General features: G+C 47.8%; 1 protein-coding gene across 1 annotated transcript in view; it reads right to left on the reverse strand.

Moving 5' to 3' along the window:
- The window catches only part of LMNA (lamin A/C), an 80,077-nt gene extending 76,284 nt beyond the window's left edge, over window positions 1–3,793 (reverse strand). The window contains exon 1 of the mRNA XM_033136359.1: window positions 3,594–3,793. Within this exon, the coding sequence (XP_032992250.1) occupies window positions 3,594–3,616 (23 nt within the window). The 5' untranslated portion in view covers window positions 3,617–3,793. The remainder of the gene's footprint in view (window positions 1–3,593) is intronic.
- Between the last annotated feature and the right edge of the window lie 7,679 nt (window positions 3,794–11,472).

An 11,472-nucleotide genomic window follows, 5' to 3' on the forward strand; every position in this document is an offset into this window, starting at 1 on the left:
AGCTCTCTCTGACACAAATAAACATACACTTCAAACAGAGCCAAGATTAGTTGGTGAACAAGCCCAGGGTGGAAAAGGGGAGTTTCTCTCTCTGTGTATATCTCTCTCCTCCACTCTGAGCCCCCACCCCCCTCTGACATCTCTTTCCTTTGTGCTTCTTGGGCCTTGGCATGCCAGAGACTCCTGAGCTCCCTTTGGGGGTATTGCAGAGAGGCAATTGCATGTCCCTTGTGGGAACATTACACCACCAAGCCTCCCCTATGGGCCCCATCTAGACAATAATAATTGCATATACCTTTCTGTTTGTGCAATGGGAGGGAGGGGGCACATAAGCACGGGCAGGGGGAGAGAAACAAATCTCTCCTTGTCTCCCCCCCTCCAGTGTGTGTGTGTGTGTTTGCACACGCATATTTTTGTTCCTCAACACCTGTCTTTAGCACACCCATCCTCCTAAGCAGCTGGACCTGAAATGTCAGGGGGATCAGATTAATCCTACGGGGAGAGATGGGGGTAGGAAGGTTTAATCACTCCCTCTCCCATCTCCACTAGCTTGGCCGATTTGGAACAATGGGCCCTGCCTTCTCTACCTCTTCTCCAGCCATGGCTATGAAGCACACACACCCCAGCTTCCCAGCGCCACCACACCACCACACCGAACCCCTGCCCCATTATGCACCATATCCAAACAGTACAGCGCAAATGGATAAAATAAAGCTATTAAAAATCCCTCCACAATGACCAAACTTGTATCAGGGTAAATTAAGGCACAAGTCCAACCCTTCCCATCCAGATGGCAGATATTTATCCTAGGTGTTTTCTTGTGTCTTCCCTCCCCCCCCCCCCCGGGAAGAATTTGCATTGTGGTGTGCATTTCTTTCCCCTTGTAAGCGAAAATAAGCACCTCGCTGCTAAAGACAAACAGGTGCACGGAGGGTGGAAAACAAGTGCAGAGAGAGCAGGTTGCCCCAATTCAGGTGATGTTTTCTGTGATGGTCCCACTGAAACCAAACAAGCCTAGTTATTTGTGATTGATTCAATGGGATGGGTTGTGATATCGTAAACGGAATTAGTCATAATGCTTGAAGCAATGCCACCTAAAAAGCTGGGGTTTGTGAATGGCCAAACCAGGATCTGAAACTGTAGTGCGAAGCTGTTGCAAACCATGGTTGGGGGGATACAGTGGCTTGGCTTTATAGCCACTCCAACTAACCATGGTTTGGCACATTGCTTCACCCTCAGATGCTGCTCTTTGGGACAGTACCTTGGGTTCTCCAGGAAAGTGCAGAAAGAAGGAAACCACAGTTTGCCTGAACATCTAAAACACAAACCATGGTTTGGAGTCTATATTTAGTGTAAATCATGGCTTGGTAGGAACCAATCTTGCTCATAACTAATTCTAACAAGGGTTGCAGGACAAATGTAAAAACAAGAACTGCCAAAAACATAGAAAATAAAATAATAATAATAATATAATAATGTGTGTGTTGGCTGCCCCTCCTCAGGGCTGGCCCCAAACATGCTGGCGCTTGGGGCGAAGAACTGACTGGCCAGGCCATGGAATCTTCTTTCAGCACTGGGGACAGAATCAGGTCCACTACTGTACCTGAGGGCCGCAGGCTAGCTTGAGGATGGAGGAAGTCTGAGGTAGCTGCTTCAAGTTGCCTATTAGAAGAACCAGTCCTATCCCTACCTCCCCCTTTGTCTATATGCAGAATGCAGAGGTTAGCACAGGGTCTGCCACCTCCAGCATTAAAGGCTCTCTGGTTCCTGCCCCTTTTACAACAGTAAAGGTAAAGGTAAAGGGACCCCTGACCGTTAGGTCCAGTTGCAGACGACTCTGGGGTTGCAGCACTCATCTCGCTTGACTGGCCGAGGGAGCCGGCGTACAGCTTCTGGGTCATGTGGCCAGCATGACTAAGCTGCTTCTGGCAAACCAGAGCAGCACACAGAAATGCCGTTTACCTTCCCGCCGGAGTGGTATCTATTTATTTACTTGCACTCTGACGTGCTTTCGAACTGCTAGGTGGGCAGGAGCAGGGACTGAGCAACGGCAGTTCACCCCATCGCAGGGATTCGAACCGCCGACCTTCTGATCGGCAAGCCCTAGGCTCTGTGGTTTAGACCACAGTGCCACCCACTACTTTACAACAGTAGTGAGACATAAACAGGTGAGACCATGAACAAGAACGAAGGCCCCTTCTTTTTTGCACAAAGCTGGCACCTGCCACATGTTTCCTCGGCTCCTCTCTCACCCTGGCACCACACAACCCTCTGGGGCTCCTCCAGTGTTGTCCTCTTACTAAGCTGTCTCCAATCCAGACTCCCAGGAGGGCAGACGCTGTCTGTGAGCACGCAAGACACTCCTGGGGACCTCTGGCCTTGTGAGAATCATCAGACAACTGTGTGGAGGAATAAGCCACCTCAGCCTTCCAGAACCAGATGTTTTGCACTACAACTCCCATCAGCCCCAGCCAGCAGAGCATACCCCAAACATCTGGAGGGCACCAGGTCATACAAGGCTGAGCTAACTTCTCCCTAACATGATAAACAAGAATGAGAAAAAGCAACTTGGTTTCCTTCCCCACTTCCTAATCCCTCCATTCTCTCCCCCTGCTGTCTGGTTTTGTACCACAAGCACCTTCAGAAAGGCAATTTTGCTTTCCTCTTGCAGTTGTCAATGTCCATGTACATTGAGGGCATTGGAGTATTATCTCCTTGCAATCACTGTTCAGGGAAGGGGTTGAAGAGAACCCATTATTTAGTCAACTTGGGACATTGTGCATATCAGCAGATGCAGAGGAACGAGCAGAATCCCACTCATGGGCTCTTGCTGCCCACGTTCAGCTGTGTTTTCTGCATGCAAACGGTACATATGCAGGCAGCACCAGGAGTCCTCTATGTGCATACAGGTCTTACATGTGCATTCTTGCCCAAGTTATGCTGAATGCATGTAGGGGGCATGCAAGAAGCTAGCGACTGCAGACAGGAACGTTTTTGCTCTCTCCCACATAGACATTGAATGTACACTCATGTAACATGTGTAAGCAAATCACATTCTGGGATAAATTACTGGGTGCACAGACACAAGACATCCATAACTTTCTGGAGTGTCTTGACAGAAATTCTGCTCCTCGGGGAAGGGCCACAGCTCAGTGGTAGAGAATCTGCCAAGTTCAATCCCTGTCATTTCCAGGTAGATCTGAGAGAGAACCCTGTCTCAAACTCTGGAGAGCCACCGCCAAGGCTGACCCAAGACACTTTGGCTCCTGTGATGGGCCTCCGAAATGGCATCCACCTCCCTGCCAGGGAAGAAGGGGTGAGGGAAAATCTACATCAGGAACAATGGGGAAAGAAAGAGCTACATCAGGATCTGCTGCCCCTGTGGATTCTGCCACCAGATGTGGTCACCTCACCTTGCCTCGTGGGTGGACTGGCCCTGGCCACTGCCAACCAGTGTAGGCAATACTGAGCAAGATAGGCCAATGGTCTGGCTCAGTATAAGGCAGCTTCCTATGTTCTTAGAACTTCCTGTCAAAGGAACACACACAGAGAGCCACTGCAAGACTGCCTTAAGCTTTGAAACAAGAGCTTACCTGTAATACAAAGAGGTTGGCATCCGCTAGGATCACAACGTTGGCACTGCCTCTCCAGCTGTCTTTGTTGTTTCAATGCCAGCCCTCCTCTCTTGTGGTTTCAGCAGCTGCTGTCTGTCTGGACGGCCTGTGGACTGACTGCTGCCACGGCAGAGGTGGCAGGGAACAGCCCGCCCCATGTCCATCAGGCCAAGAAGCCGAGCGATATTGCTGCACCCTGCCTTCCTGCTTGCTTCTCATCTGTATGCACCATGGAAGGTCCCCTTTCCATGCTGCTGATTGCAAAAGCACGGGACATCTCAGAACAGATCTTGCATCCTGATCCCCCTGCTTCTACTTCTGTTTGTTTTTCTAAGGTTTTAAAAACACGTTGCAAAATTTGAAAGTTTCTTGCCTGCACATTAGGGGCTTTTTGTGTGAGAAAGCTGAGGGGCAACTTTCGAATACTTTTTATTGTGATGATCCTCACAGTCCAAATAATGGCTTGTTGCAGCCAGACCACCAAGGGTCATGCAGAAATCTGAAGGCACCCATTCTCCCAATATCCAAGTCCAAAGCTCTCACCACTGTTGTACACTGCCATTTTTTTCCACTTTGCACATTTTTATACACTGCAGCTAAGAAAAAAGAGGGGGGAACCATAGTCAAGTCCAGAGGGTCAGAATGTTTTTTTTTTTTAAAGCACTTCTTAATATCCAGCTACAATACAAAGGCCCAAGCATACATAGCTTAGCAGCAAATGTGGATTTGCAAACAGGTACACAGGACAGGGAACAGGGGCTAGTCCTGGTTCCCCATGCATGCACATGCATGACACATGTACCCAGAAACATGTTAGTGGTTCTAATGGCATGCAATAAGTATTTGATGCATACCTCTACTCCCAACTCAGCTCTCAAAACTGGGGGTAGGGAGAACCATAGTGTGTGAAGCTCCCTTTGGAAATATTTGTGGGAATGCCATAGCCCTGGCTCCCAGTAGCACTTACAAGTGTTATGGCATCTTATGTCCTTATGCTCTAAATGAGCACATGTCTAGTTCCGGATATTCAGAAGTGAGCTGCCGCATGCTGCCCACTGGGTTCCCAACTTCTTGTTCTGGAGGGGTAGTTGCCTTAAGTCTGTTACAATAACGAAAAAACCACCAAGTACTACAGATGGATCTGACGGTTTATCACCCTTTAGAGGTGCCACAAGAATCTTGCTGGCTTTTCCATGAGGATCGGTGACCAGGCCAGCTGGGAAAAGTGGAAGACTTTCTCTTTTCCTAAACTAAGTAGCGACAGGCATTGGTAATATGGCACCCAGAGGGAGGGCAAAATTTAGCAGAGCACCCCTCCAAGATTTATTTTTACAATAATTCATTTTGGTACTTTAAGTAGGTACCTGTATAAATATAGGTATTATTAATATTTATCATCATCATCATCATCATTCCCGCCCCAGCTCAGCCCCCTGTGCAAGGGAACCACCCACACCACCCTTGTCAAGCCAGAGACAGAACTGTAGCAGTGCCTTACCTTGTAGAATGGAAGAGTGTCTGCTTAATTCTCTTGGTAAGTTGAGACCCTTGGCTGCAGAATCAAGAGTGAAAACGTGAGAAGGGAAGCGGTTGAAGGCCAAGGAAGTGAGGGGCATTTATAGGGTCTTCAGCTTAGTCAAACAAAAACTTATCTTCCATCCATCCCTCTCCATCTAGGAGATGCAGGGCAGAATGACTCCAGCTGGACCTGCAACACACCCAGAGTCTGAATGGGAGATGCGGGGGTCCTTGCTTCTCTGTCTCACTCTCTCTTTCTCTCTCCTCCATGAGCTCATACAATCTCATTTTATGGGAGAGACATCTGTTTCGACTCAAAGGGGAGTGGAAGGGGGGAGCCTTCCACTGCCAACAACAAAACAAACCTCCCATCCCTGAGTCACCCCCTCATTTCAATAAAGAAAGAAAAAATAAATTTGCTTCTTTTCCATCCCCCAGCCCTTCCTAAGCTTCTGCATTCAGGAAAGGGTGCAAAAGCAACACTTATGTTTAAAAGACAGCTGGGGGAGAGGGGAAATGCCAGTCTAAGTTGCAGAGGGGGTCTCTTTCATACTTGCATTGTTCTACAGGAGGCAGAATGCTTGGGTGTCACACACACATCATTTCTGGAACACCCCCTTTGAATGTTGCCCATCTCGATAGGGTCGTCAGTTTTAAAAGGTTTTTTTTGGGGGGGGGAACATAACTGTCCCTACAGCCTCAGGGAGGGAGGAGGTAAAAGAGTTGCATACAGGACCCACCAGCATAAACAGCCAGTTTCCTTGGGAAGGAATCTGAATCCCCTCTTAGCACCAACACCCCTTCATCACCCCTTCATCACAAGGGAGCATCATCACATACTGCAAGCATATACTGTAGTATATAGCAGCAGATCGGTAAGTAGATGGATCACAGAAACAAGTGGATGAGAGGGCCTATAACCTAATGGGAAGAGCACACGCTGTGAATTAGTGATGTGGAGAAATCTGCCCTCCAATTTTCTCAAACGCTTTCTTCTCCTGCGAAAGATACTTAATTGCATTACTTAATATGTGCAATTGTGATGATTATTAGTAATAGCAACGTTTGGTTCGGAATGCGGCATTTGTATTGCATTTCAAATATTGATTCCTTATTGAGGGGATTTGTCAACCCCTTAAGACATTTCTACTGGAATATAAAGCAGTACTGTATATAAATTAACTAAATAAATGAAAGAAGATTCCAGTTTTTATGCCTTCCTCTTTAGCATTTTGGCAGGGGTGGAGATTTGAGCTTACCTTGTTGTTGCAAGGTGGCCCAGGGTGCTGTGTGTGCACCTATAACTCTCAGCCTGGCTAAGTTTCATGCTGTTGTAGCAAAACCCACCAGAGACTGACCAGACACATTTTGTAATTTTCCTCTTTGGAGTTTGTGACATGATTGCAACTTCCAAAATGTCAATGCCCATCTTATTTTACTTATTTATTTTGCTTATATTTTATTTACCTTGTTTTACTTGTTTCTTTTATCTTAGCATGCACATTTGGATACTATATGCTTCTCATTTTGTTTCTTTAGTGCTGCTCATTGGCCATAACAAAAAGGTTTTGTTGTGTGTCTGTTTTTGGATGTCTTCTTTAAAGCCCAGGAACTCAGAACATAGACTACTGGGGAGAAAATTTGTATAATCAAAAAAAGGACATGGGCAAACAACCCTTGGCCACCTGAAAAGCAAGCCAAGTGTAAGAAGCAGAAGCAGAAGAAGAAGGAGAAGGCCACACCCCAATCGATGAGGATTTTCAAACAATTTTTTCTCTCCTCAATAATTGTAGAATTGAAAAAACAAGAACAAACCCCACAGGATCAATTTATGGCACAGTGCTACATTGAATGAATGGGAGTGCAGCTTCCCAATGGACTGTGGCGCCGTGGCGGTCTCTGTTAGTGAGTGGGTGGGTCCTTTCAATTGCTCTGCCTTGAGCACCAAAACAACTTGCACCAGACCTGTTTTTACTCTCACTTTATGTATCCCCGACCTGTTAAGAATAAGAAGAGCTCTGCTGGATCAAGCCAATGGCTCATCTAATCCAGCATCCTGTTCTCATAGGCACTGACTACTAGATGCTTATAAGAAACCCACAAGCAGGCCCTGAGCGCAACAGCACTCTCACTTTGAGCTGCTTCCAGCAGCTGGTATTTGAATGCATTACTGCTTCCAACAGTGGAGGTAGGGTGCAAAGCCAATAGCCCTTTCCTCTTGCTGGTCTAACACATAACAGGGGTCAGTGGTGGCATAGTGGTTAACATTGGACTATGACCTGGGAGACCAGAGTTCAAATCAACTTGGCCATGAAGGTCACAAGGGTGACCTTAGGCCACTCACTGCCTCTCAGCCTAACCTGCCTCACAGGGTTGTTGTGGGGATTAAATGACAGGGACTCCACACTGAGCTCCTTGGAGAAAAAGGTGGGATATAAATGCAATAAATGAACCCCGAGGCACCCCACAAGTGAGAGCCCGGGGGTCTGAACACTCATCCCGTAACACCACTTTCTGGACTTGGCCCAGGAGGAAGGAGCAGAACCACTGTATAACAGTGCCCCCAGCTCCCAGCTCCTCTAGACGGTTCAGAAGGATGTCATGGTCCATGGTATCAAAGGCCGCTGAGAGATGCAGCAGAACTAGGAAACAGCTTTCACCTTTGTGGAAGCTCATCGCCCAGCCCTTCCCAGCTCGCTTTTATGAGCCAGGATGGGCAACGATCAAGGAGACAGGGGGTCGGTTTCACTCATCCAAGCAGCCTGTCCACATCCTTGGAGGTAACAGATTGGAATTGATCCCATGCAACTTGACTAGACAGGACTCCAGCACTCTCCCACCCTGGCCCGGCTCCCACGGTGGAGTCTACCTCTTTCAAATCTCAGCAAATTTATCTGCAAAAAACTCTGCAAAATCACTGCAGATCTTGGGGTCCTTACCAGGCCCCGATGGCGATGGTGGTTCCATTAGATTGTAAACCACCTGAAAGAGTCTCCTACTGCTGTTTTCTGCAGATGCAATAGAGGCGGTAAAGAAGGTCCTCTTCGCCATCACTATCGCCACTTGGTAGGCTCGACAATGAGCTCTAATCAGTCTGGTCCAATTCAGAATGAGTTTTCCGCCACCGGCGCTCTAGTCGTCTCAGCAATTGTTTCGTCGCCCTCAGCTCTGGGGAAAACCACAGGGCTGTCTGGGGTCCATGCAATCGGAGAAGACACTTCGGAGCCAGACAGTTGATAGCTCTGGTTAACTCGGCATTCCAGCAGGCCACCAGGGAATCAGCTGAAAGGCCAACAACATGGGATAAAACATCACCTACCACTCTCTGGAAACCATTTGGATCCATTAAGTGGCGGGGATGGCCATCCGAATCTGTCCCACCGGCCTGCAGAGGGGAAGGGTCGCAGAAAAGTCCAGTTGCACCAGGATGTGATCCGACAATGGCACTTCTTTTGTTTCACTTTTACTTAGTGTCAGATCATCCACATCCATAGAGGTGAACACCAGGTCTAAGGCATGTCCACGACTATGAGTTTGGCCAAACCTATTCAGGGACAACTCCATGGAGGCCATGCTTTCCATGAAGTCCCGAGCGGCCCCTTGTAAGGTTGAGTTGGCATGGGTGTTAAAACCAAACTAGGTGTCTCCAGGAGAATATCCGCCACGACCTGAAGCAGCTCGGGCAGGGAATCCTTGGTGCAGTGGGGAGGTTGGGACACAAAAAGGAATCCTGTTCAGCCCCTATTGCCCACTTTCAAAAATGCGCTCAGAAAACTGGGTCTTCTCAATAGGATACCTGGTGCAAGCTAATGACTTCCTTAAAATCACTGCAACCCCCCTCCCTGCCCACATGACCTGGGTTGCTGTGTGTAAGAGAAACCTGGTAGACAAGCAGCAGCAAGAACAGGACCACCTGCTTCATCCAACCAAGTCTCTGTCACACATGCCAGGTCAAGTCCTCCATCCATGATCAAGTCGTGGATGACAGCCGTCTTGTGAATCATTGACCTGGCATTGCACAGCAGCACCTTAAGGTCATGTGGGCCTCCCTTGCTGATTCCAGTATCCTTCCAGTCAAGACCAGACCCGGAGGCAGGGATAGTCCTCAAACAACGACTAAACCTGCCTCCTTGGAAATGACATGGTCCTCCTCCTACCCATGATCACTGAGATTGGGTGTCCCAGTGCATCCCTCCCTGTGGAACCTGCCCCAGTCATTTTGGTTGGCTGGGGCCCACTCCCAGGAAGCCCTGACCCTCTCCCCTTAAGAATAGAACACAAACCATACAACAAACCAATAGAACAGTAGAAACAAACAAACAAAAAACCCAATTAATAATAATTTACAATCATACTAAAATTAAACCAATCCCCAGCCCCAACCAAATGTCCATCCCACCCCCAACAAAACCAAAACCAAAATTCAAAAAACCATAATTTAAAACTTTTTAAAATGCCTAAAAACATTTAAATAATTACTTAATAACATTAACACAGGGGAGCTGGCCCTCACCCTTGTCTCACTCCCCAAAGGGCCACCCCCCAAGGGACAACCCCCTTTGGTATCCCCCCACTGGGGTGGCCCTGCCCCCTACGCAGGTAGGCTTTATAACACTGCCCCAGCAGCTGGACCCAGCCCAGTTGAGGCAGCAGCTGTTCCCACTTTGCCTGCCTGCCCAGGGACCTGGTCCTTGCAGTACTCTCTGCAGTCCTCTCCGCTTCTGTAGCAGCAGCAGCCATCCAAGTGAGGGAGACAGCAGTCCCCCCCCCCCCGCCCAACAACAGCAGCAGGGGTCTCTGGGTGGGGAAGATGGCAGTCCCCACTGAGGGACTGCAGAGCCTGGTAGATATTGTCCCAATGTACAGGAAAATAAAACATTTTTGACTGGCACCATAAAAGTGTCAGTGCCAGGAGGGCTTTGCTGGGGAGAGCACTCCATAATCAGAGCCAGTTTCAGATTCTCTCCCCCCCCCCCAATGTTTGGGGGAAGGTGATGTGTTACCACTACCCATACACTACTATTGTTTCTTTATGTGTAGCCATAGACGTGATTCTTGAGATGGTTGTCTTATTAGTGTATTAACGAGTGTCATGCTTTTACCACTGTATTTTTATTCTGTTTGCATGATCACCTCCAGGCTGTTGGTATTTTGCAGGAGGGATTTGGGTGCGTACCAGAAATTTAGGTTTGCACAATTAAAGTGAATTGAAGTGTTCTGTTGCCCTGATGTCACATATCTACTTAAAACAAAACAAAACCCAAATAGTATTCGCACTTATGACTAATGAATAATAAAAGTGCCCGCAGTCCCACCTCCAGCCAGTAGGGACAGTAGTGGGGCAGGAAGTCAATGCAGTCCCAAGACCTCCATTGCCATGTCTGAATATGGGTACAGTGAAGCCAAAAAGGAGGTTGGGAGTGGAGAGCAGAGAAACCCAGAAGGAGGCTACTCAAGCAGTCTCTAGCCAAAGCTTTGCTGGACCTCACTGGTGAATGGCAATAACTGTCCTTTCTTGGAGTGCATTGTCAAATTGACATAAGAAGATCCCTGTTGGATCAGGCCAAAGAGGGTCCATCTAGTCCAGTATCCTGTTCTCAAAATGGCCAACCAGATGCCTGTGAGAAACCTGTAAGCAGGACCCGAACACAAGAGCACTCTCCCCCTTGTGGTTTCCAGCAACTGGTATTAGAAGCATTACTGCCTCTGTCTGTGACATATACAGGAGTATACAGACCCAGGAGTCTGTAGTTCCATTTTGATTCTGGCAAGTGTCTCAGTGGCGAATCAGCATTGCCATTTTTAAAATAAAAATAAAAAAGATGGTTCCATTTAATAACTCAATGCCCTCCAGATGTTTCGGACTCCAATTCCCATCAGCCAATATCAGTGAAGCTGGGCTGTTGCAGTCCAAGGCATCTAGAGGCTGCATTAAATCACGACAAGCTGACTTTGGGCTTGCTGTATGTGATTCTGATGCAAAAGCTATCCTTGTGAACCCAGTGACGCATGCCTGAGTAACCATCTCTTAAAAGATTTCCCAGTAATTCTTGAGTCTTCACACAAATGCTTCACCACACCAGACCCACCCACCCCTTTCCTCTCAATGGTCATGTAAAGTGGAGGTGTACCTTTAACAAAAAAACGTGGAATCAAGGTAACAAAGGTTGCTCTGACCCAGGCCAGAAAAATGATGTCTGTGTCTTTGTGGGAAGATTTTTAAAAGTGCTTCCTTTGAAGCCAATTCTCAGAGAGAGGGTCATGCAAAGTAACTTGGACCCTTGGACCCACCCAAATGCAACCGACTGAAAGGTTGCTTCTGCACAATTCCAAAGATTTC

This window comes from Lacerta agilis, chromosome 17, assembly GCF_009819535.1.
Source record: "Lacerta agilis isolate rLacAgi1 chromosome 17, rLacAgi1.pri, whole genome shotgun sequence".
Lineage (NCBI taxonomy): Eukaryota > Metazoa > Chordata > Lepidosauria > Squamata > Lacertidae > Lacerta > Lacerta agilis.